At 44.0% G+C, this 26,959-nt stretch overlaps 1 protein-coding gene across 1 annotated transcript in view; it reads left to right on the top strand.

The window, feature by feature from the left end:
- The window catches only part of STK4 (serine/threonine kinase 4), a 95,761-nt gene extending 73,494 nt beyond the window's left edge, over window positions 1-22,267 (top strand). The window contains exon 11 of the mRNA XM_059897130.1: window positions 17,956-22,267. Within this exon, the coding sequence (XP_059753113.1) occupies window positions 17,956-18,114 (159 nt within the window). The 3' untranslated portion in view covers window positions 18,115-22,267. The remainder of the gene's footprint in view (window positions 1-17,955) is intronic.
- The last annotated feature ends 4,692 nt before the right edge of the window (window positions 22,268-26,959 follow it).

Genomic DNA, 26,959 nt, shown 5'->3' with positions numbered 1-26,959 from the left:
GCAGTCCCCAAATCGTGGACCTTTAGGTGGCTTCCGGCTTTTTAATATTAAACATTGTTTTAATGAACCACCTTTGCACAATACATATGTCCTTAGAGTTAATCCCTGCAAGTAGAACACTTGGGTCAAACTTTATAAATTTAAGATTGTGATACCGATGGTCAAATCCCCCTGTTGTTTTGGTGTCTGGATTGTCAGTTTGTGTTATTTATCTAATTATCCTTGGAATTCTTATTTTCCTACTGATTTCAAAGAGTTCTTCATATATCAAGTGAGATTATGAACCTTTAAACATATACAATAAAGATATTTTCCTAGTTTTTAAAAACTTTATATAAGGTGTCTAACTGTCCAGGTATTTTTAGTTTTATGTGTTTTGATTTAGCAGCTTTTCCTTTATGGTTTCTGGAATTTAATTAATGCCATGTTTAGAAGTTTTTCAGATCCCAACATTATAAAAATATTAACCCTTACTTTCTTTTAGAATGTTTATTTTTTTCATTTTCATTATTTATCCTGTCTGGAATGTGTCTTGGTGTAAAGAGTAAGGTTGCGATCCAGCTTCATCTTTTTCTAAACAGCTAGCCAATTTTACTTCCAACCAATGATTTTTAATATACCTGGTGAATTTGGAATTACCAAAGCTTGAAGGCTTCTAATATTTAAAAGTGGCTTGTTTTTACAGATAGCAAGTTTCCACTTCAAACTTTGAGTTTAAATATTTTTCTGCTTTTACAACCTCTAGAAAGGAGCTGTGAACAGAACACCAGATTGGTTTTGGCATTAACTTTAAAGCATCTCAAATAGGCTGATTCTACAGAATTTGATCCAAAGCATTTCTATGTCTTGATGCTTCTTTTGCCAAGCAAAATTGATTATTTCTGACCAAAAGGCCTTCAGTGCTGGACTGAAAAAGGAGTCAGGGGGGTCCTCTTAGGCTGGTTGCAGGTTATATAATTTGGCATCAAGTAGAGTGCTTTTTCTTTTTCTCCTAAGTTTCCTTCTATTCTCTAGCCTCCAATGGTCAGTGTTTCTTGTTGCTGGGGACTTTATATTTGGGGGGCAAATTCAGACCCTCTCTAAGTCCTAGTAATTATAACTTTAAAATGCTTTTATTTTTTTCTTGGAAGTTTGATGAATAGGTATCTGAGGTCTTTCTATGACAATGATTCCCAGCTTTCTCTTGTATTGTAGAATTTAGCTGTGGGTTGAATTTCTTGTAATGGTATATTTTCACCTGCAATGATGATTCACTCTTTCACATCGGTTCTCTTTATAGCTTTAATTAGAAATGCTTTTAGTTCTTCTAGTTTGAAACTTACTTGAGTATCTTAGCGTCTTGGCAGGTTCCTCTTTTGTAGTCATATTCTCCTAAATTATGATAGTGTCTTTTAAAGATTTTATCATCGATGCTTGTTTTTAGGTTCACCTTGTAGGCAAAAAGGCAGATTCTGCTGCTGTGGTCGAAAGACAGTGTAGGTCTGGGTTAAAACCACCAGTCTTAGAGAAGAAAATTTCTTCTACGGTTCCACCACCCCCAGCAATAATCACAGTTCACATTTTAAAGTATTTGTTTCCATATTTCTTATACTTAAATTGTTGTACATAGCTGAGATCATTCTGTGTATATAATATGGCATCTTGATTTTTTTTCACTTATCAGACGTTTTCTCATATCATTAGAAACACCTGTAAAATTATCATTCTGATGGTTACATAATAGTCCATCATATCATGTTATTATATTATTTTTATTTTTGCTGCATTGAGTCTTTGTTGCTGTGTGTGGGCTTTCTCTAGTTGTGAGCAGGGGCTACTCTTCGTTGCGGTGCGCAGGCTTCTCACTGCTGTGGCTTCTCTTGTTGCGGATCACAGGCTCTAGGCACATGGGCTTCAGTAGTTGTGGCATGTGGGCTCAGTAGTTGTGGCTCGCAGGCTCTAGAGCACAGGTTCAGTAGTTGTGGCGCATGGGCTTAGTTGCTCTGCAGCATGTGGGATCTTCCCGGACCAGGGCTGGAACCCGTGTCCCCTGCATTGGCAGGCAGATTCTTAACCACTGCGCCACCAGGGAAGCCCCACATCATGTTATTTTGATTGACTTCCTCATTCTCCTTTTATTTGGTGTTTAGCATTGGGAGCTTTTTTGGTTGGAGCGAGGTTGCTCTGAGATCATTCACACTTACTAAGCCAGGCTTTCTCTTCTTGTCAGTGAGAGGTTTAGGAGTTGAGGCTTTGTGTTTGCTTTTTTTTCTTTTGTTTTGTTTTTTGTTTTGTCATTAACTTTATTTTTTTTTTTTACTCTTTTTATGTATAATTTTATTTATTTTTAATTTTTTAATTTTTTTAACATCTTTATTGGAGTATATTTGCTTTACAGTGGTGTGTCAGTTTCTGCTTTATAACAGATTGAATCAGCTATACATATACATACATCCCCATATCTCCTCCCTCACGCGTCTCCCTCCCACCCTCCCTATCCCACCCCTCTAGGTGGGCACAAAGCACCGAGCTGATCTCCCTGTGCTATGTGGCTGCTTCCCACTAGCTAGCTGGGACATATATACACTACCAAATGTGTTTGCTTTGTTGTTGGTGTTTTGTCTGTGGAGTGTGTGAATGAAGCCAGGATTTTAAACCTCAGATGCTACTCTCTCTGTCTCTGGCCACCATCTTTCCATCCTGGACTAACTCCATGCTTGTTTACTTGTTAACCTTTCTTTGATGAGTTTCTTTTCATAATCCTGTGCTGGAAGAAAGATGAATGGAGACCATGATTAGTACTCTGGTCTCTGATGCTGTAGTGCCTTGTGAGTGCCCAGGAGCCAGCCAGGATAAACACCAGTTGCACATTAATGGTCTTTACTAGGGTAACCACGCCGAGTGGTTCCTGGTGAGAAGACTGTCCTAAATTGTTCCTGACAAGCTATACTGTTTTTGTTTCAGATTTCTTATTTTTCCTGTAAAGCTGGGCTTTGAGGCTGAATTAATTTGTACTTGGGAATATAATGAGATCTTGTACTTTTTACTGTCAGAAAACCAGCCAAGAATATCAGTCAGAAAAAGAAATATGTATCCAAAATTGCCAGGGCAACCTGCTGTTTAGATATGCTTTCTGAGAAACCACATGGCAGATGAATGTCGTCTTTGTCCCGAGCCACAGCAGCCTTGTTCTGCTGGGGAATCGAGCAGCCGAGGGAAGCTTGGTTTATAACTCGGTTATTGAAATGGCACCAAGAACAAGGCTGTAGTGCCGCAGCTCGTGACCCCAGAGGGTTGTTTAGAACGATATCAGCCTGTGTGAGCTTGACACTGGTTTTCATTGCCTTTGGTTCTGAGACAACCTGATCCGTGGCTGCTTGCAGCCTCCTTCTTTCAAGTTCATTCTCCATGGCCGGTTACTCTCTGTTGTTACAGTGTAGGATGGTTTTTATCTCAACCACATGGTGAGCCAAAGAGCAGAGTCCAGACCATGGATTTCGTGAATTTGGGTAGCAGCAGTGTGAATAGGAGTAAGAAATAATTTAGATCTAGATGGCTTAGAACAGAAGAGCAGAGGGACTTCTCTGGTGGTCCAGTGGTTAAGACTCCACACTCCCAATGCAGGGGGCCTGGGTTCGATCCCTGGTCAGGGAACTAGATCCCACATGCCGCAACTAGAGATCCCACATGCCGCAGCTAGAGATCCCATGTGCCGCAACTAAGACCCGGCGCAGCCAAATAAATAAATAAACATTAAAAAAAAAGAACAGACAAGCAGAAACGGATCCTAAGACCTGCAAGCAGTATCTTGACACCTCAGGCCCTAGGAAGGGCTGTCCTGAGGTCACTTCCACCTGGCTTCACTGAAAGCACAGGTAACAAATGGCCTATGTCTGGAATTCCTAGAAGCCCTCACCTCTCTCAATAAGCTCTCGTGGCATTGTGTCAGTCAGAGAGTGCTGGGCTTTCAGAATGGACAGGGGCCTTAAAAGGCGTGTGTTCTAGTCCTGCTACGTCTCCAGCAAGAGACATCGTCCAGCGTTTTCTTGACCACTTCTTGTCATCTCTGAGAAGGGGGGATTCCACCGTTGGGAAATAGTACATACTGCTGCTTTCAAAGGTCTGCCTGAAGATACCTTGTTTTTTGATTTCAGTCAAAATTTGTCCTTAGGGAACTTCTACCCTCATGTTTATTTTGATTATTCCTCACAGAAACTTGCCAGAAGGTTAGTTGGGATTATCTGGCTTTTCCATTTTACAGATGGAGACAGAGTACGTTATCCTGCAGACCTCAAATTCTCCACCTAAAGAATCAGGTTAACAATTAGAGCTGTAAGAGTTAATGAAGATCAAATGAGATAATACACAAAAAGTACTCGATGTAGTGACCTGCTAATAGTGGTTAATAAATGTTTTTAAAATGCTGGCTTATATTATAGTAATTATTACTATAATCATTATACAACAAGTTCCTTAAATCCTACCCTCTCACCAAGGCAACCCCAGGGGGGGCTTCTGCTTATCCTTCTGTCCTACCTTTCTGTGTGCTTTCTTGATTTCCCAGGAATAGCACTGTTAGTATTATAAGAAGGTGGGATTAGTATTATTACAATGGTTCTGGCCCCTGGAGATTTCCCTTCTCCCACAGGAGGAAGCTTCAGGAGTTGTGTCAGTAGTCTGCCTGCCTTGTTGGGAGAACTGGAAATTGGGTTAACTTTTTTTTTTTCCTGCTTATAGGGGAAGCAACTTTGCTCAGGAATATCATGGTTATCTCTATTTTCAAAGATTGCTTCAACTTCTGTGTCTCTATTAGTTAAGTATACATTTTTTCCTTTATCCTTGTGGTCCAAACTTCTTAGTCCATCGTCTTTTGGGTTTTATTCCAAGTAAATCTAGGGTTTTTTCCCCCCCTAGAAATCTTGATCGCATATAAGTTTTTAAATTTTTTGGCATCAAGTTTTGGATTTTAAAATTTGTAGAATATGTAGTTCCAGCTTGGTTTTCATTCCTAGTGTTTGTTTCTTCTTTTTTTTCTTGATCAAATTTATCAGAAGTTTTCTGGGTTTTTGTTTTGGTTTGGTTTTTTTTAATCATTTGAAAGATTCAGCTTTTGGTTTTATTGATCCTTGCCATTGAGCATTAGCTTTTGAATTCATAAATTTATATTACCTTTATCTACTTTCTTTGGGTTTATTCTGGGTTTTTTCCTTCTCTAATTGGATAATTAAACTTAATAATTTAAAATCATCTCTCTTTTCTAATCCATGCATGTAAGCCTCTAAAATTCCCTTTAAGTATTACTTGAACTACCTTCCACAATTTTTTATATGTAGTTTTTGCTTTATAAAGTCAAGTTTATTGAGGTTAAATTTATATACCATAAAATTGGCTAATTAAATTAGCGTACAGTTTGCTGAGTTGTGACGGATGTGTACAGTTGTGTAAACACAACCATAATCAGGACATAGAACATTTCCATCCCCCCCAAGAGTTCCCTCATGCTGTTTTTTGTTCTGCTAGTTTTGTCTTTTCTACGATGTTTGTGCATGGAGTCAGTCATTCAGGGCATAATCTTCTGTGGAGGGTTCTTTCACTTAGTGTGCTGTTCTGCAATTCATCGGTGTTGTCGCACGTACCTGGAGTTGTTCTTCTGACTGCTGAGTAGTTTTGATTGTATGGCTAAACCACAATTTGTTTATCTAGTCACCATTAGTATAGGTTTCAGTGGGAGGAAATAAGAGTATTTTAATCCTACACTTGGGCTGTAAATAAACACTCTCGACTATTCTGGATTTGAAATTGCCTGGGCATTTTTCAAATTGAAATTTTTCTTCGGGGTTTGGCATTTTGGACGTTCTTCCACGAGTGGGCAAGCGCGTGCTCGTGTGTGTCCTCACTGGCACCCTGTCTCCCTGTAGCAGTCTCGGCTCAGTCAGGAGATACAAACCACACTGTAGGTTAAACGGGGGCGGTTTACTACAAGGAGTTATTAATCTAAAACAAGAGTGCAAATGAACCTATCTACAAAACAGAAATAGACTAGAGTCACAGATATACAAAACACACATGGTTACTGGGGGAAAGGGAGGGAGGGATAAACTGGGAGATCGGGATTGACACATACACACTACTATACGTAAAATAGATAACTAATAAGGACCTACTGTATAGCACAGGGAACTCTACTTAGTACTCTGTAATGGCCTAAAAAAGAGTGGATATACGTATATGTATAACTGAGTCACTTTGCTGTACACCTGAAACTAACACAACATTGTAAATCAACTATCCTCCAATAAAAATTAAAAAAAAAATACAAGGAGTTATTACCTATGGTAAAAGAGGAGCTGTAAGGTATAGGGAAACTATCTATGGTTCCCTAGGGCTGACGGAGTGTCCCCAAGGAAGGACAAACTACCAGGGGTTCAGACCTCAGTAGAGAAGGTGGGGTTCAGCCCGTGGCCTAGCAGAGGAGTTTGCTGGTTTGGCCAGACCCGAGCTGGCCCAACGGCTCTGGGCAGACCATTCATGGCCCTCTGGAGTGCAGGCAAGGAGCAGGCAAGGAGCAGGCAAGCAGCAACCAGTGCCATGGACGTGCATTGAGGGTCTGGGTACCAGCAGGGCCAGGAGACCTTCAGAGCCTGCAAACCTTGTGGGAGCTCTGGTGTCCACGTCGACAGGACTGCTGAAACATTATTACCAGGCTGAGGCTGCAAGGTCACACAGGAACCAGGTTCTGGGCCGTGGCTGGGCCACACTCCACCAACTGTCCTCACATCCACCCTGCTGGCCCCAGTGCTGGACGCTCAGGCCACCCGCCTCCTCCCTGCACTGTCCCTCCAGCCTCTCCTGAGAAAAACATCACATACACTTCAAAGGAGAAGCGCTCAACATGCATGTTTATCAGAGCATTGCACAGAGAAGGTTGCACTCAGAGCTGAGAGGTAATAAATTGGTAACTGATACACTCTTCCTGTTCTTTTTCAAAGAAATACTATCAAGTCAAAAGCAGTACTAACTATCTACTTGTGCTAGTAACGGTCAGATATACTTGTGCTATGAACAGTCAGACATTTCACGAGGGGAAAGGTTTTAAGAAAATTAGAACTTACAAAGACTATGTTTATAGACAGATATAAACATCATCTTAATCATGAAATATACCTTCCCATGGTATATTACCATATATATCCTGTTATTATCACCCTTCTCCCCTCTCCCTGTCATTATAGTTTCCAAATTTTATGCCAGACCCCGGGTTGAAGACAGTTTCTTTCTTCATGATGCTTGCTCACTATAGAAAACATTTAGGATGCAAATTTTAAAGAACAGTTTCATACCAGAGAAGCTAAGTGTTTTTAACTCTGAGCTTGGATGAGCTTACTGCTAGGAATACAGTGATCATTGTTTCTGAACTAAAAAACTAGGACACATGGTCTTTACAAAGAATGTTTTCTGGTTTGTGAATTGATACACATTTGAAAAGTATTACCATGGCATAAATTAAATCACATTTGATTATCCATACTGATTAAACATTGGTTGAAAAGAATAAAGGACTGTCTCTAAGTATCTAGGGCACATACATATTAATGCTTTTATTTTTCTGATTTAAGTTTCTTCAAAAAAGATGACTTTTTACACAAGTCTTAAATCAGAAAAAGAAAAGGAAAATGGTAAAAATTCATATTTAGCAGTTTTGTGGTTTGGGCAGAGTAAGTCTTACACACACACACACCCCTCTATCTAGACCTAATTTTTTCTTTTTGATACTGTAAGGAATTTAGGTCCCCAAACTTGATGGCCATTGCAGAAAGGTGCTGACATGCCTTGCAGATAGAACTTAACCTGTTTTTACTGCAGAATTTTTTTTTTCTCAAAGGATATTGTGAGAATATTTCTCTTGGGGTACTTAGGTTGTAAATCTCTGACCCTTCATTACATGGGAGTGCCCAGCAGTAAGGCTTATAGAGGTTTTATATGCTTTCCAGAAATTGAGTGCTGTTCATTACTCAGAGAGTTTGTACTTTCCTTCTTGACTAGTTTTCTGTAAACATTTTGTTCTTTTAGTGTATTTAGACTGGATCCTATTTATGTTTGAAGATACCTTTTAATACTACCTTTATTAAATAAAGTGAGATTAATTTGTATTTCAGCCTTCAGATTTTGCTTGGGATTCTTTGGGCTTCTTCTTATTTGGTAAGATAAGAGAGAAAAGAGCCTGGACTTTTTGTTACCTTGGAAATTTCCAACCCAAGAAAGTGTGCAAAGGCACAACTTATAGGGATTCTTGTGTGATTAGCTAGCCCTTTTCCCGAATTATCCAGCTACATTAAAACAGCAGCTTGGTGCAGTTGGTCTTTTAGGTTTTCATATCCTCTGAAAGATTAATGTCCCGCAAGAACGATGATACTGTTTTTTTTTTTTTTTAAAGGTAATTTCTTTTTTTTTTTTTTAATTTTTATTTATTTATTTATGGCTGTGTTGGGTCTTCGTTTCTGTGTGAGGGCTTTCTCTAGTTGTGGCAACCGGGGCCACTCTTCATCGCGGTGCGCGGGCCTCTCACTATCGCGGCCTCTCTTGTTGCAGAGCACAGGCTCCAGACGCGCAGGCTCAGTAGTTGTGGCTCACGGGCCCAGTTGCTCCGCGGCATGTGGGATCCTCCCAGACCAGGGCTCGAACCCGTATCCCCTGCATTAGCAGGCGGACTCTCAACCACTGCGCCACCAGGGAAGCCCACGATGATACTGTTGATGTCTCCCTTTAGTGCTTTCAAATATCAAGAGCATCATATTCAGCTCTGTTCCTCTACTTTGCCTCCTTTAGACATTGACAGTTATTTTAGGACGTTTAATTATTCTAGGAGGCTATGTGTTTGCTAACTTCCTGAAAATTTTCCTCTCATAGTCTGTCTTCCTTAAGTGTGAAATCTATAAACCAATTTAGAGCTACTCTTAAAATAGAATTTTTCTTAAAGAGCAATCATCAGCAATCAAGACCAGCGTGGATTTTCCTGTCCATTTTCCCTTGTAACTTTATTGCAGTCATTACACTGGATGAGCTATTTTGATTTTGGCATGCATGAGTCAGTTTGGAGTAACTGACATAACCTTACTTAACACACTTATATTATGCTCTTAGGCTTATTTATCGATTACATATTTTCAAAGCTTCCGAAAAGCCCGGTGTCTTACTAGTAATTGAGGGAAGCCAATAAAAAGTCAGTATCATTTTCAAGCAAAGGCTTCAAGACTGAAGGATCTATTTCTTTATTAAATATTCATTGAGAACTGTTTTCTGCTGTCCTGACTCTCTGAAAATATATTAGAGGTAGTTCCTACTCTTAAAGAGCTGCCACTTCAGTAAAAGGAAAAGGGAGTTGGGGAGAGAGAGGAGTGGGAGCTTGAGCTGGGCTTCAGGGTCGGATGGGCATCTCCTAATCCGAAGACAGGGAGATTCTGTTCTGCAGAAGCATGGAGGCATGAAAAGCCATGGCACCCAGAGGAATTTTGAGTAGCTATTAGCCATATTGATAAGTGAACTCGTAAATCCTTTCATTTACTTAACCTAATTTTATTAGCTCCCTGTACCTCATATGTGATAGTTACTTGAAATAACAAGATTTGCATTTCATTTTTGAAAATTCTACAATTCAGACTTTCCCTGAATTAGAGTGAGTACCCCTTCTTTGCACTATAAATATGTAAAAAGGCAAGCTCTTTCTCTCAGAGACTCTGACCACAGGGATTCTTCCTTCTCTCAACTGTAGTACATGTTGCCTTGACACAGAGTTGGCTTGGCTTTGCACTCAGACATGCAAGAGCTCATATCCTAACCCAGCCACTTACATTTGCTGGCTCTGGGGTCAGGGGAACAATTCCTGTGTCTCTCTAAGTCTCAGTTTCCATCTCTGTAAGATGGATACCACTGCTTATTTCGTGGACTCTTCTGAGGATTACATGAGATGATGCATGTAAAGTGCTGAGCACAATGCCTACCTAGCACATAGCACTCAATTCAGAGGAGCTCTAATTAGCAGTCATTGGGCACTTACTCAGTAATGCCTCATACTGTAGCTTGGTTTCATGACTTATCTACCTCGTTTATTTCTACTTCTAGTGTGAAAGGACCCTGCCATACCCTTTCTGTGCCATACACACCCTTACTTGGCCACAGCCCTCAATCGTCCCTACTCCTGCCCAGTTCAGGCCAAGCACAGGTGTCTGACACAGAGCTGGTACTCACTGCATCTTTATAATTAAAGATATAATGTTAAATATTAGCAATGCAATGCCTCTTGAGATCCATTATTCTTTTGTATTTGGGGTATGAAATTTCTTTTTGGGTTCTTGCTGTGGAAAGCCAGAATCATGATGGCAGTGAAAAATCTGGGTTTGGTCAAGACTTGACTACCTTTGGCCAACGGCTATTATAAAACTCACAGACAAAACCAAACCGAAACAACAGCAAAAAGCAGGTGCCTTGTGATTTTCAGAGTAAGTTGTAAAAGTTCATGCCAGAACAGAGTTGGAGTAAATTCTAAGCATGTAAAAGTACTTCTTCAAAAATTCATTTTGTCACGGAAGTTTAAGGATGACTTTCAGTAAACCACAAATTACCAAGAGAATGCTAGTACTATTCTTTCTTTCCCCCTTCCTTCCTTCCCTTCTTTTTTTTGATTATGTTTTATCTCCATAGAGTTTGTTTTGTTTCATTTATGTATTTATTTATTTATGGCTGCGTTGGGTCTTCGTTGCTGCATGCGGGCTTTCTCTAGTTGCGGTGAGCGGGGGCTACTCTTCGTTGTGGTTCGCGGGCTTCTCATGGCGGTGGCTTCTCTTGTTGCAGAGCATGGGCTGTAGGTGCGCGGGCTTCAGTAGTTGTGGCGCATGAGCTCAGTAGTTGTGGCTTGCGGGCTCTAGAGCACAGGCTCAGTAGTTGTGGCGCATGGGCCTAGTTGCTCCGAGGCATGTGGGATCTTCCTGGATCAGGGCTCGAACCCGTGTCCCCTGCATTGGCAGGTGGATTCTTAACCACTGCGCCACCAGGGGAGTCCCCTTCCTTTCCTTCTTCCTCCCTTCCTTCCTCCCTCCCTTTCTTTCTTTTTCTTTCTTTCTTTTCTCTCCTTCCCTCCTCTCCTTCTCTCTTTCTCTCTCTCTCTCTCTCTCTCTCTTTCTCTATCTCTCTTCTTCTCTCTCTCTTTCCCTCTCTCTCTCTTTCTTTTGCTGTACCACTTGTGGGATCTTAGCTCCCCGACCAGGGATTGAACCCACACCCTCGGCAGTGAAAGCTCAGAGTCCTAACCATTGGACCACCAAGGAATTCCCTATTCTTTATATTATAGTAAAACCCCATTATTTAAAGAAAAAAAACCCTTTTGCTTTTTGTCTTTTTGTTTATACCATTTATCAAATTACATCTTTCATACGCACACAGACACACACACAACACACACACATACACACACGATTCATACTGAACCCTCTCTGGGTAGGGGGCTCTCTGGATGCAATCTTCAGGTTGTCTGAGGCCAATCTTCTGACCCCTGTCAGAGCTCTTGTCATTATATCACCATGCCTGCTTGAAGACAGATGTCTTTGTTTTACCTAGGCTTAAAGTCTGCATTTCATTCCAGTCACCTTGGTAAATATTTTATACACGTGCAGTCATGTTTGCTTTGATTGGAATTCTGGTAACCGTTCCATGTATTGATTTGAAGTCATCATAAGCTCAGAATGGGATTGAAGTAATAATTCACTGATAACAGTTTTGCCACTTTTCTTCCTTATTGGAGAAGCATGAGGAAGAGTTTATAAGGGACTGATGGAAACATGATTTGGCATGACCACAATTTGAATCAGAGGAAATCTCTCATTAAGATTCTCACAAGGCTTATTTAAGGAGCAAGGTCTTTTGAAATCGAATAATCTAGTGCTTACTTAATCCACACCAGCTGTGATTTGGATGTCAGCGTCCTTGCTTTTCTGCTTGGCTATCTTCTCACTCATCTGCTGCGAGGTGACTGCATCACCAGAGAGTCTTATCTTACTGGAGTCACCTCTCCCCAATCTTGAATCCACCCCTAGATAAAGATAAGGTCACATCAAGAAAGGGAACGTATCTTTGGTGGAACTAAATCCATGTCTTAGATGCCTTTTGCCTGACCTTTATATGTTTTCTCTGTTGCACTTTTGCTAACCTTCTAGTGGCAGGTGGTAAAGGAATGGGGTGGCCTGCTGGTAGTTTCATCCGACGTTTAGCCTCTATCAAGCTTCCTTGTCATCTTGCTAAATTCCAAAGGTGTGTTCTTTCCTCGTTCTTGGCTGAAATAAAACATCACCTGTGACAGGGTATCAGCCTGACTTACCTGTCCCGAAGGGATGACATGTTTGAATTTTTTTTTAGGGACATATCATGACACCATTCTCATGATAGACTTCTGAGGTGAGAGTTTCTGGCAGCAGAGGAGCAGGACTTTGAAATAGGTCTAAATCCTATACCTTGGATTGTTTGTTCACCATGAGCCTCGTTGCCAAGGCAGGATGAAACTCTCCTGTATGTTCTAATGTGTTCAGTTTAGCTTGACCCCGCTGATTCAAGATGGGCTCACTGTCAGTGTAATTCCTATAACTTGTTGCTTGTGATGAAACACCAGCCAGATCTTCTCGGTTGTTCTCTAGGCCACTTGTGCAACTGACATTGACACGCCGTCATTCAGAATCTCAGGGTTGCTAAGGCCATTTGAGAAGAAATCACTTCCCATCAGAAATCACTTCTGGCTCCGTCCTAATGCCGGCAATCTGAGGACTTTGCTGTCGTCTGGCCCAGAAGAAACAAGCCAGGACCATCTGATTCGGGGTTTCTCACACAGAGTTCACTAGAGACGCCCCTGTGAGTGGGGTGTGTGTCCTGCACCACGCTGTGAGCTCATCAAGCTCAGTTCTTACAGCAGCAGCTACTATTTATATTACTCACCTATTTCCTCCATTTTCCAAAAAAGGACTTAAGGTGGCAGCTTCCATTTATCTACTTTCTTTCTGCGCACCAGGCGCTATGTTTTATACTTTACCGACACCTCTAAGCCTCACAACTTCCCTTGTAGGTGAAATGCTGTTGTCCTCCATTGAGAAAGCAGGCAGGTGCGGCACACATTAAAGACTTGCCCAGGGCCATCCAGCTCCCAAAGGCAGGGCACCTGTGGAACCAGGGCCATCTGACTCAAAGCCGCTGCTCTCCCCCTAAACCCAGCTGCTCCTCCAGCAGCCTTTCTAGATAAGACGGGCTTGCTTGCTTGCAGGAGAGGGCTTGCTTGAGTTCTCTGAGGAGTTCACATTCTGAGCTAAGGCCAAAAGGATAAGGAAGAACTGGCCACAAGCCATCCAGGCAGGAGGATCATTAACTGCATAGCCCTTGAGGCCAGAAAAGTGGGGCCTGTCTGACGATCTGAAATAAAGCATAGCTAGAGGGTCCTGAGCAACAGCGGTCATGAAGTCGGAGGGGACGATAGGCCAGAGATGTAGGGCCATTGTAGCCCCTGGTGAGTTGCTGGATTTTATTCTAAATGCAGTAGGCAACATAAGGGCGGCTCATTTCTGTATTTTTAATTGTTTGTTGCTGGGAGATGATGGTGGCCTGAATTGAGGGCTTGGAGGCAGAGATGAGAAAAGTGGTTGGATTTGAGTTATACCAGTATTTCAGAGACTAGATCGAAGGACTGTATGTGGGCAAGGGGGTGGTGACAGAAAGGGGAAAATCGGGGATGATTTTGAGCACCTGGGAGGATGGGGGTACCATTCCTGAGATGGGGAAGACCGGCGGGTAAGGAGAAGAGGTTTGGGGATGAGGGAGGATGGGACGCAAGAGTTTTAGTTTGGATGTGTTAAGGGACGGAGGTAGCCAGTAGGATCTGATCAGGGTGTGTGAGTCTGGAGTTCAGAGGAGAATTCTGGTCTAGTGATGGAATTGTGGGAATCACAGTGTAGAGAGGATGTTTCAGTCCTAGGGTTTAGGTGACATACTCAATGGTGATATTCCCTTTAGCTAGTGAAAACCGCTCAAGCTACCTCTGTGGCTGGTATGAGCATTTACTCTCCATCAGGATGCTGGCTGCAGCAAACTGTAGAACCACAGCTATTTTACTGCAGGATATACATTTGAAATTTATTTATGCCACCAAGGACCGGGAAGGTGAAATGCTACACTTGGCACCATAAAACCATTCTCTGAGCTTGTTTTCAGAAAAATCCATATCTGGATGGTGTGACTGGCTGGCTGTGTTCTAATAGGTCGGGTGTAACTTAAGCCCCAAGGGCCTTAGGGCAAGTAAATTAGTCTGAAGGCGGCTGAGATAAAGCCAGGGTTCTTGTTGTTGCCCCCAGATTAGAATCAAGGGCAAAAGAGCTGCAGAGAAATTGGAAACCTAGAAGAAGCCTTGACCAGAGACAGGCAGCAATTACTTTGTGAGAATTTCACTGCCAGGAAAACGAGAAAGAAGGTGTAGGATCACGCTTATCAAATTGAGGGCTTATAAGAAACGCCTGAGGGCTTCCCTGGTGGCGCAGTGGTTGAGGGTCTGCCTGCTAATGCAGGGGACACGGCTTCGAGCCCTGGTCTGGGAAGATCCCACATGCCGCGGAGCAGATAGGCCCGTGAGCCACAACTACTGAGCCTGCGCGTCTGGAGCCTGTGCTCCGCAACAAGAGAGGCCGCGATAGTGAGAGGCCCGCGCACCGCGATGGAGAGTGGCCCCCGCTTGCCGCAACTAGAGAAAGCCCTTGCACAGAAACGAAGACCCAACACAGCCAAAATAAATAAATAAATAATAATTTTAAAAGGTGCTAATAATTAAAAAAAAAAAAAAAAAAAAGAAACGCCTGAATAGCTTCTTTAGCATCTGAAGTCCTGCGCCTCCCCTCCTGGGAGCCTGATCAAGCAGCTCTGGCTGGGGGCTCAGGAGTCTGTATTTTCAACAAGTGATTCTGATGCAGGTGATCCATGGATCGTACTTTGAGAACCACTGAGTTTCAAAAGACCTTAGAGATCATCTAGGCAGCCCTCTCTTACAAGTGGGGAAACTGAGGCCTAGGGAGGAGGTGGTGTCCTGAAGTGGCAGGACAAGTTGGCAAGCCAGTGCAGTTCCACCGACTTTCACTCCTTCGTCTTGCAGTTGAGTCTTTATCCAAATGGACGGATCAGAAGCAAGCCTCCCGTCCCAATTCCCAACTCGCCTTCCTTCACTGTATTTTTTTTCTTTTCTGTAACACCTTCTAATCTAAGAGTCATTTACTAATTTACTGTGTTAATTGTCATATGTCTGTCTCACCTCACTAAAATGTAAGCTTTGTAAGGGCAACGATTTGGGGAGCTTTTTGTTTTTCTTTCCACGGAAGGATCCTATGTGCCTTCAGTGCACAGTGCCTGGCCTATAGTAGGTACTCAGTGAATATTTGATGAATGGTTGGATGAAAACTATTTTGTTAAACTATGTAGACGTTAACGGGCATTGTGGGAAAGTGCCAGCCCTTAGGCATTGTTAACCCAAAATAGAGTAGAATATTTTCTTTTTCACTCCTTTTTTTTTTTTTTTTTTTAATGTCTGAAACATTTATATTAACATATTTCCATACATATTTCCATACAAATACAAATATAAGATTTTTAGAAATTTCATGTAATGTCTGAAACATTTATATTAACATGTTTCCATACATTTTTCACTCCTTTGACTCTGGTTTGGATCCGAGGTTACAGGAACAGCTTATTGATGAGAGATTAATTAGAGACTTCCCAATAATATTAATAATAACGATAATATTGATAACAGCAACAACAATAACGGTTACTAATAACAACAGTGATAGCTACCATTTATGGCATGTTTACTGTCCACCAAATACATACGACATGAAGTCCTGCACTAAGAGCGCCACACCTATTATGAACTCGTCCAGTTCTCTTTTCACCCCAAGGGTGGAGGAACTGGGATTGTCTATTTTCCAGAGGAGAAAAGTGAGGCTCAAAGAGGGCAAGTTATTTGTCCAAGGTTACATAGCCAGTGCAGTTAGGATCTGTCCTTAACCACCAGTTACATCCAGTATTAGGTTTGGGGTGTCCTCTCTTTGGAGCAGGAATCGAAAAAGCTAAAGACTAGGCAAGCATCACCCTCCGGGGTGTCCCTGCACCAAGAGCACCAGCCTCCAGGATGGTGTAAAACCACACAGGCTGGAAGGCGAGATGGATTTTTTCAGCCCGACTTTCCAGCACTTCCACACCCTCTCAAGTCTTTCCCTTCTCACATTACAAAGAACCTTCCGTCTTGAACTGTGAGGCTTTTCTCACTTCTCAGACCACCTCCCTGAAGCGGACCAAGGGCCATTCCTGTGGTGACAGGTCACTAAGCCATTTCTAGGGAGGCCAGCGCTTCCCTGTAAAGGGAAGGGGGGGACAGAAAGAGGCTCCTTCACCCACCTTTCGATACCCTTTCCCTGGTGAGGCCTCAGGAAGGGGCTGAGGGAGCCAGTGATTCTATAAATCTCCTGTGAGACTTGAGTGAGCCTTTTGAGTTCCTGAAACACGGTGCCTGTTGCACTGGCTGTGAGCTCACGGAATTCCTCACCACCTGCTGTGGAGAATGTCGGCATTCATTCCCGCCCCTGCCAGCCTGGCCTGGCCTCGCTCGGATGCAGTGAACACTCCACACATACGGCCACTCGCCCGACAGCTGCAGACACAGGTGGAGGATGGCGCCCCCCTGGGCTGTAGCCAAGACTGTGTGTTGTCACACTCATTGCCATCTTTAAGCGCACAGGGCACCAGGCGCTGTGCCGACCACCCGACAGCCACGGTCTCATTTAATTCTTATAACAAACACGATGAGGCCCTGTGGCCCCACTTCTGTAGATGAGGAAGCCCTAGAGAGATCGGTCCCTGGCGTGAGTCTCACAGCATCTGCAGAGGCAGAGCCACGTTTCCAACACAGGTTGAGTTGGTTCTCAAACCTGTGCTTTTGCGAGTCTGCCTGCCCCCGATGCTGGTTAAGAGCAGGGCCTCTGGGTCTGAATCTTGACTCTGCCCCTTCTTAGCCAGGAGACACTGGGCAAATCACTGAGCCACCCTCTTCCTTGGCTTGTTCATCTGTGACATAGGGATAATAATATACTGAAATCACAGGATTGTCATGAGGATTAAATTAATTGATGTATGATGTATGTCAAGCACTTAGTGTCTGGCGCATGGAGAGCATTGTGTAAGTGCTTGCCTTTATTATTAACAGATATCAGGTCCTCTTTTTCCTTTCTGCATGACGGAAACTTCATCTCAGAAGTTTCCGGGCTTCTCCAGCTAGCCCCCCGTCCCACCACCCCCACAAAGGGCTTGTGTCTGTATTCCCAAGACACTTACGAAGGTCATCCATATAAAGTGCTCACGTAGAGTGGTGCCCCCAGTAAATGCTAGCGATGACTAGGATGACAGTGTCGAGACACTGGGGTGCGGGGAGACGGGGGCCGGGGAGAGCACCTGATCCTCAGCGAGCATCTGTCCTCCCCGGTGTAGGGTCCCGAAGGAGACATGGCCACCGTGCGGACGCCCATGTCACGGGTAGGACGAGAGCCAGGAGGCAGTCATTATGCTGTATATACCAAGTTACTGTTATTCTAGTGCCCTATCAATGAATCCATGTAATTAATTTACAAGAGAGGGGAGATGAAAGTCTCATTCATTAAGTTCCTGGTCAAGGAACAGTAAATCAAAGAGATTAGCACTAAGAACTCTTCCCAGGGGAATTCCTCGCGGTCTAGTGGTTAGGACTCTGCACTTTCACTGCCAAGGGCGCGGGTTCAATCCCTGATCAGGGAAGTAAGATCCCACAAGCCTCATGGCACGGCCAAAAGAAAAAGAACTCTTCCTGGGATAAGTTGTCTCAAAAAGCCACTGACATGGACCTTCTCATGATTATACTTTCTACCTCTCTTGTAGCTGAAGAGTTGGACAGTGGAGGACCTTCAGAAGAGGCTCTTGGCCCTGGACCCCATGATGGAGCAGGAGATTGAAGAGATCCGGCAGAAGTACCAGTCGAAGCGGCAGCCCATCCTTGATGCCATTGAGGCCAAGAAGCGACGGCAGCAAAACTTCTGAGGGAGGTCAGGCCGGCGGGGCCCCAGGCCGACGGTGAACTCTGGCTCGCTCGCCCCTCCAGCTGCCTCCATCATCTCTCCAGCCCCTCTGTGAACTCAGGAACGTGCGCCAGTGGCCGGGGCTGCTGTGCCGGTCAGCGCGCCGCCCTGATGTGTGTATTTAAACTGGGCAGTTATATCATTTCAGAGGATTCATGTGGGCGCTTTGAAACTCAGAGTTTTCAACCCCAGAAACAGAGACTCCTAGTTGAGTGAGAGCTGGGAAAGTGTCCCATTGTCTTTTGTTTTTCTTCTCCCAGTAGCTTTCAGTGGTTCTTTCTGGAAGACTTTAAAAAATATATATAAATATGCATATATATATAAATTATAACTAGATGCCCCACATGGCGTGGTGGCATCTCTGTATAGGTACAGTTTTAAACAGTTGCCTCTTTTCTGTAAGATTATGGTACTATGGGACACGAGGGCAGAGAACACCAGGAGACTGTTGGGGGCGCTCCACCCCCTGGAGCCAACCCCACCCTTTTGCAGGGCTGCACTGACAGATTAGGTTGGGGCCGGTTCCTTTACCACGCTTTCAGCCTTGTGCAGGCCATGCCTGGCTTCTGGAGCTATCAGTGATGCCCAAGGGAAAGCCTTGAGCACTGGTGTTTACTTTCTGAGTCCCAGGAGAAGCCTGGCACACTCCTTGCAAGACTGGCCTTTGCAGTTTCAATGCCTTTCATCCATCTCTACTCTCCCAACTGCCTAGAGTTACAGCAAAGACACTGCCCAGTGCCTTAAGAGGAGACGTGATCCAGCAAGGGGACAGGCCTGCCAGGAACTCCTAGCAAAGTGGAGCTGTGTTCAGTCTGCAAAAGGGAAAAGGTTTTTGAAGTTCTCATCATCCATGTGAAGATTACACACGTGGCGTTTTGCTCCACATTCCTTACAGACAGGGGTAGAGGGCATTGCTTTTGAGACCCACATTCAAACATGGGACTGTTTTCTTTTTCATTTTACTGCTGCGGGGTCTGGAAAGGGTAAATGAATATCAGACTAAGATTTGTTCTCCAGGAGACTCAACCCAGACCCGTAAAATGCCAGAGCTGGAAGGGACCATAGGCATCATCTGGTCTAACAGAGGCTTAGAGAGGAGAAGTGACATGGCCCAAATCACAAAGCAAATTAAAGTAAGAGCTGGAATTGGACTTCGGGGCTTCTCACTCCTGCTTCACTGAACCAAGCAGCCCCTTCTTGGAGGGAAGACACTTGTGTCAGTTTTGGTGAAGTTGTTTCAGGGAATCCTGCTCATGGAAACTTGCTCTTGCTTTGTCACTTCGGTAGGCGACTGGCTGTGAAGAGGTTCCCAAGGGGAGCCAGATCGTTCCGTTTCAGCCATTCCGTGAGCTCCACAGCATCTGCCGGGCAGCAGACAGGCATCACGCGGGCAGATGTAGGGCCTAAAGCAGATCAGAGGGCTTTGCAGCAGACAGCACTGAGCCATCCCTCTGGAGCCTTGGTTCAAGGCCACATGTCACTTAGTCACACAGCCAAGAGCAGACAGTTGGGAAAGACAACTGTCTTTTTGTTTTCTAGTACCTCTTCCCCTCAGATAGGGGAGCTTTGACTAGGTTGCACCTAAGGATACTGTAATTTGATTCCATTATTACTTTTGCTACCCGAACCTGGGGATCAGTGAAGAGCCAGGGAATGTTCCTCTTCTGTGGCCGGATTCTGTTCTTTGCAATTACAGCAAGTTTTTTAAAATGCAAGAGGCTGTTGTCGGTCTGCAGGGCTTGGCCAGCTAAGCAGCCTTGTGGCAGGTACAGACAACAGAGGACAATTCGAGGATCCCGCTACAATAATAAACGGCAGCTAGCGATCATGACCACTCATTATACGCCAGGCACTGCGCTAGGTAGGTAGGCCCTTTGTGGCAGCTCCAAACTTCCCAGCAACTCTGTGAATTATGTACGTTATCTCCATTTCATAGATGAGGAAACAGGTTCAGAGAGAAAAAAGTTCTTTCACAAGGTGGTGCAGGTAGTAAGTGGTAGAATCCGGATTCATAGCCTCACCATGTGGGACCAGTATTTACAGGGAAAAGGAAAGTCACAAGTTGTCTTTTTTTATTTTTTTTTAAATTTTATTCAAGTATAGTTGATTTACGATGTGTTAATTTCTGCTGTACAGCAAAGTGATTCAGTTATACATATATATACATTCTTTTTCACATTCTTTTCCATTATGGTTTATCACAGGATATTGAATATAGTTCCCTGTTTATCCAACAAGTCTTTGTAAAAATGAAATGACCACTTTTCTTGCACAGACTAAAAAACTCTAGCTGGCATTCTCAGGTTGGGAAACCAGTGAATTAGTAGTCAAGTCTGACGGCCAAGTGAGTTTTAAAACCCAAAGTATGGAGCATGGATTTTCCTACACCATCTGCTGCGCTAATTAACAGTCCTGCCTCAGTCTCTCTCTCTTTCTCTCTCTTTCTTTTAAAGGATTTTGCACTTGGCCAGACAGGAAGGGAATGCCCATTCTTCTCCCTTCCTAAGCTAGAGCCAAGTAAAAGAAGGTTCGGTTTTCCCCCATAAATATTCTTGGGTGATGAATCTCGATCTAAGGTTTATTTTGTTTCAAGCATGTGTGCATCCAGCATGCTGGTCCAACAAAGTACATTGCTTTCCAGTCTAGCTAGGCAGAGCCCTTTGGCCAAAAGTCAGTTTTTTTTGGATGAGATGGATTTCCTGACGAGGTGTGTTTGTTTTCTTGTGACAGGAGGGCAGAGAAGCAAATCCTAGTCGTTTTTTTCCTTGAATACTAAATTCAAGATAGGTCAGCTGGCTTCCGTTGAGCCCTGAGTGTCAGTCATTGCTTGAGCATTTGTGACTCAAGCTTCCTGGGCCTCTCACTTGTTCTCTCCTAGGAAACAACGACCCAGACCTAACTGTGTCTTTTAAAAATCTCAGATTCTCCAGGAATATCTTTATTGCTTCCTCATCAGTAATTTTGAAGCAAATTTCCATTTTTCTTTTTCCTTGTCCCTTCTCCCAACCACCAATTGGATGGACGGATGGATTGGTGGATGAATGTTTGACTTGATGGATACGTGGTTAAATAGATAGATAGACGGACACACAGACAGACCCAGTACTCCCAAGCAACTTAAGAACTATAGCCTTGACTCCTCCAGACTGTAGGTTCTGATCCAGGAAACATTTATTTAGCACCTGCTGCCAGAGATGTATTATTATACCATTTAAAATTCAGTTGTGCTTACCAATATGAGGAATGAGAGAGGTGACATCATTACAGATCCTACAGATATTAAAAGGCTAATAACAACTTTATGAATAACTTTATGCTAATAAATTCAACAACTTAAATAAAATGGACAAATTCCTTGAAAGATACAAAGTACGTACCATAGCTCACTCAAGAAGAAGTAGATGATCTGAATAACCCTTTATCTTTGAAAACTTAATGGCTCTGGGTGATACAGGTATTACTGTCCTCATTTTACAGATAAGGAAACTGAGGCTCAAGAGAGGTAAGGTCTGTTGCTCAAGGTCAAGTAGCTAGAATATGGCAGAGCCAGAATTCAAATCCAGGTCTTCTGATCCTTATTCCAGGGCCCTTTCTAGCATACCATGTTGCCTCTAAAGATTGCAGCTCCTTTTTTACTGGAAAATTGTTCCTGCCCAGTCCACATCCTCTCACACCATTCTTTCTTAAGCACTATGTCTGTATTTTCATCAGGATTATAGTCATTGTATTTGGAATCCATGTTCTTTTTTGTGTTTCGAAAAAGAAAATCTCTTCTACCAGCTTGCACTCAGACCAACTTGGGAAAAAAAAAAAGAGCTTAAATGCTGTTGCAGACGTACAACTTAAAAATGTGAAGTTTGTAGCTTTAACTTTTTGTAACAAAAACTAATAACACTGGCTTAAGAGCTGACTTGAAATGCTATTTTATAAAGTTTGGATGTAAATAACCAATCGAGGTCAGCAGTTTGTATATGTATGAGACATAGCTTCCTCCACTGCCTTTTTTAAAAAAAAAATTGAGATGCTTCCTATGTGCTTTTATGTTAGAATTGTTGTTCTCCCTCCTTCCTCCACCTTGTCACCTTTGTTTTAAATAAACTGTCATTTGGACCAGAGTCTATCCTCTTTTTAAAAATGAGAGCCTCCATCTATAGCCTGGATGATGGTATTGTGAACCTTTGTGACATCGACTCTGTGGTGCGTTTATTCTGGAATCCAAAGCCAGGGGAGAGGCAGGTGGCGTAGGAAGTAAACTTTTGTTGGACACCTACTGTGTGCCAGGCACTGAGCTCGTTGTCAGGGATTTAAAGATGAACTAGACACAGCTCTTGCAGGCCACCTGGGGAGTCGGTTCAGCCCACAAGCATACAACATTGGAAACGCTATGGTAGAAGAAAGTACACAACCTGTGGACACAGGAGGGAGCAACAATCGGTTCTGCTAGGATGTCCAAGGAAGCTTTTCTGGAGGAGGTAATACATCCTGAACTTTAAAAATGAGGAAGAGACGGCCAGGGGGAGAAGGGGTGGGAAGTGAGGGAGAGGAGGCATGCTGGGCAGAGGGACCAGCCTATACGAAGGGTCTGGTGTGAGAGTCTGGACATAGGATCACCTTGGCATCCTTCATCTCTGTCGTTGAGGAAGCCAGGCCAGGCACTGCCCAGCATTCAGAGGGGATCGGCTGGGTCCTGCCCGTCCTTATCCAGAAGCAGTTCCCTAGCCTGAGCCTGGGTTCTCTTAGTCTTAAAAATTTACTCCACGGCTGGGAGGGAGCAAAGTTACACCGAAAACTAAGTTTAGGTCTTGAGTCAAATTGCTCTACAGTATTTCACATAATAGTTCCACCATCTATTTGTATAACTGTCATGCTATTCTGCCAGGTTTTCTGGGAGTGGGGGTGATGTCTGCTTCCTATTGCCTAATGTTCTCACTCACTCCCTGAAATAGTCAGCATATCTTCCTTCGTGTTGCCAGGCTTGATGGTAGATGTTCCCTCTTGGTCAGACTGAGAACTTATGGCCAGAATAAGGGAAAGAGATGAAGTAAATTCATGTTTACTAAGCACTTACATATGCCAGACACAATACAGAGCCTTTTAGGTTACTGCATTTTTTTCTCACAGACCCTGAGGTATATAGTACTAAACCCTTCCTCTAAATAATGTGATTCCCACAGTGTGCAGTACTGCCCACCAGGAAGCATTTTGGAAATGCGTGAGAGTGCTTTGTTGTGACACGGATAACAGGGACCTATCAGCATTTAATGGGCAGAGGTGGGGATGCTAGAGGTCCTGCCAGGTGTTCTGGGACAATCCTGCACGACAAAAAAAGTTGTCCTGCATTCAGCACCGCATGCAAATGTCTAACTGGACACGTATGTTGGTGAGAAACTCATTTATAAACACCTGGTGCTAAGCCAAACCTCATTTACATCTAAATACAAAGTACCTTGTACAAGCTTTTACTATTCTTTTTCCCAGGATGAACTATGTAGAATGGAGAGACACTTGTAAGTTTTTGTTTGGAGATTTACCAAGAGTTAGTCTCCATTTCAGAAAATTACATCGGTGGCGTCAGCAAACACCTGTAATATTGGAGTCACTAGTGCAAGACAACACACCAAGATCCGTTTAGACTTGTTACTATCATATTCACAGTGATTCTGTGTACCATGTAAACAAATAAATGACCATTTCAAAGAAGTACCATAAAGAAGACAAAGCAGAGTAATGAGACTGAGAGCAGTGTGTGTGTGTGTGTGTGTGTGTGTGTGTGTGTGTGTGTATGTATACATAGCGTAGGGAGAGGCAGCTCTATACAGAGGGATCTAGGCAGGTCTTTGAAGAGATGACCTTTGAAATGAATGACAAGAAGGAGGAAGCTAGGCGGAAGACATGGACGATACGCATTCCAAGCTAAGGGAACAAGAACAAAGGCCCCGAGGCAAGAACAAAAGCTTGACTTGCTGGAAGGATGGCCACCGTGCCTGGAACAGTGTACAAAGGAGAGAGTAGGTGGCAGTGAGGTCAGAGAGGTGAGACAAGAGCATGCAGGGCTGTGTGGTCCGTGGGATGAGATGGAGGGCCATCAGAAGGGCACTACCCAGCCCCGTGCAAATGTACGGGGTAGCTACTCCTAGCCCTCAGCATTTGTCTCAGCCAGCATCCTGCTTTGACTCATGATGCAGCTGAGGCCCGACAGTTGGCCATATTGAGTCTGGACTCACATTCGGGTTTCCTGACCCCACTGTTCATTCTGAGACCTCGGCTGGGGCCTCACGTACAAGAGTGAGTCTGCTTTGTGATCTCTGGACATGCAAACTACTTCCTTTCCCGATGCCCTCTGCTCAGAGTTGCTTCACCACAGAGAACAAGAGCTCTGATGGGGGCTGCCGAGCTTTCCTTCCTATGCATTTTTTGAGGACTAATATATAACATTTATTGCACCAGGCATTGTCACATATATTATCTCGCTTGAACTTGATATTAATACTCTGAGATGTAGGTGTCTATTACTTCAAGACAAGTGAAGAAACGGGCTCACAGAGGCAAAGAAATCCAGCCAAGATCACACAGCTCCTTAGTAGCAGAGATTCGAGTCTAAGTCTCTCTGACCTCAGGGCCCATATTCTTTCCTCTGCACCATGCTCATAGTAACGTTCATAGTCTCCCATCATATTCAAATAATTTTCATACCTCCCGCCTGAGAATGAAGCCAGCACAGGAAGGCAGAGCAGGAGAGAAGTGTTGGTGACCTCAGCTGAACCTCCAGATCCCCCGGTACTTAAGCCACCTTGTTGGGTTTCTGTCACTTGTAACTGAAAGATTCCTTACCAATCCAAGAAGGGAGGAGAAGGTGGGCGAGGGCTTTGGGTACCAGCCCTGTTGGAGGTTGGAAGTTGGCCCTGAGATGGGCTTCTTGGAGATCAACAGATCCCAGCCAAGGTCATGCAGCTGGGAAGTAGGAAGGCCCATATCTGAACCCAGGTATGACTCCAAGAGTAAGGTGTACACAGCGCCTCCTCCTGAATGCATGACCTTCCTGAGGGTTCTGAACCCAGTCCTTTGGAACAAGGTGAAGAACTAGTCAACATCTGCCCTTGTCCTTCTCCTCGTTTCTCGCAGCCGTGATTCCGAAAGACGCTGTCCCTGTCATCTCAAAGGCTCCTGCCTTATAAGGTTAGCTTCTCAGCTTATTAAACTTTCTGGAGAACTCTTTCCACACTCAGGCACAGGGTCTGGCTGGCCTGAAATAGGAGGGTTGGTCGTCATCAAGGACCGTCCCAGCCGGCACCCAAGGGCTGTGTCCAGAGCCCAAGGAGAGAAGAAATTTAAAACAGGACCCACATTTCACAGTCACTTCCTTCAGCAGTGCCTGGGGAGCTAAGTTTGCCAGACAAAGTGATGACGGTGGGGTGTGCTGCCCAGTGAGGACAGTGCAGTATTAGGAAGCCCGAGTTTGTTTATTTATTTATTTTTTTTACAGCTACTTTTTAAAATTTTTATTTATTTATTATTTATTTTTGGCTGTGCTGGGTCTTCGGTTCGTGCGAGGGCTTTCTCTAGTTGCGGCAAGTGGGGACCACTCTTCATCGCGGTGCGCGGGCCTTTCACTATCGCGGCCCCTCCCGTTGCGGGGCACAGGCTCCAGACGCGCAGGCTCAGTAGTTGTGGCTCACGGGCCCAGTTGCTCCGCGGCATGTGGGATCCTCCCGGACCAGGGCTCGAACCCGTGTCCCCTGCATTGGCAGGCAGATTCTCAACCACTGCGCCACCAGGAAAGCCCGGAAGCCCGAGTTTGAATCCCTGATTCACCGCTTTTTTTAAAAATTCACTACTTTTTTGAGTGACTATGGGCTACAGTTTCCTGAATCTGCTCAAAAATGATCATACTATTTTATTATTGTTGCTGTTGTCTTGCAGGGTTGTTGTGAAAAATATATGAGATAAAGGATGTGAAATCACTTTGTCAACTGTAGTGTGCCACGGACATGTGAAGGGTGGTTATTATTTTCAGTTGGTAGGTCATCTTCACTCTTGGGAGCTGCAAGAAATACCTTATGAGTCAACCAGCTTCCCTTCCACCTCCATTTTCCAGTATGAACACCCTGCTTGGCCCTTATTTGAGCTAAAAAGCTTGTCTCCACACAAACGAACTGAGGTATGACTGTGGATCTCTCTGGGTCTTGGTTTTCTGTTCTGTAATATGGGGTTGGGAATGGGGCAGAGCTCAAATCTGATCATCCCTAAGGAACATTATGTCTCACTTACTCGGGAAGTTCCCCTCCACCCCAGGTCACTGCAAACAGGGAGACACCATCACAGATGTCCCATCCTAGAGCCCTGGACACAGAGCTGTCCCATGTACTCTGCAGTTACTCCTGAACATCTCAGAACAACATCTCTCCATTTTACAGAAGGTGAAACCGAAGCCCAAGAGAGCACGACAGCAAGGGATACCCCGGGGACCTGTGCGGCGCTCCCTTCCTCTTCTAGAAAAGGTCCAACTCCCACACCAGCCCAGGGTTCACATGGTGGCGGCGACCTCCTCACAGATGCAACTCTTTGCATCAGTTGAGTGATCCAGTCACCTCAACTGGACCTGGGCCAATCAGAGCTCTTCTAACACATTTTTGAAACTGGAACTGGGAAGGAGTTTGCTGGCAGGGGTGCTACAAGAGGTGGAATTAATTGGGAGATGGTGGTAACCCTGTTGTCTGCCACGGGATGCAGAAATCAGTCTCTCTCTCTCTGTCTCTGGGTCTCTCTCCCTCTTGTCCCTGGATTCTGTTATTGCTGAAGCTGAGTCA

Source organism: Balaenoptera ricei, chromosome 15, assembly GCF_028023285.1.
Source record: "Balaenoptera ricei isolate mBalRic1 chromosome 15, mBalRic1.hap2, whole genome shotgun sequence".
In the NCBI taxonomy this organism is placed as follows: domain Eukaryota; kingdom Metazoa; phylum Chordata; class Mammalia; order Artiodactyla; family Balaenopteridae; genus Balaenoptera; species Balaenoptera ricei.
This window is presented reverse-complemented; position numbering and strand designations above follow the sequence as displayed.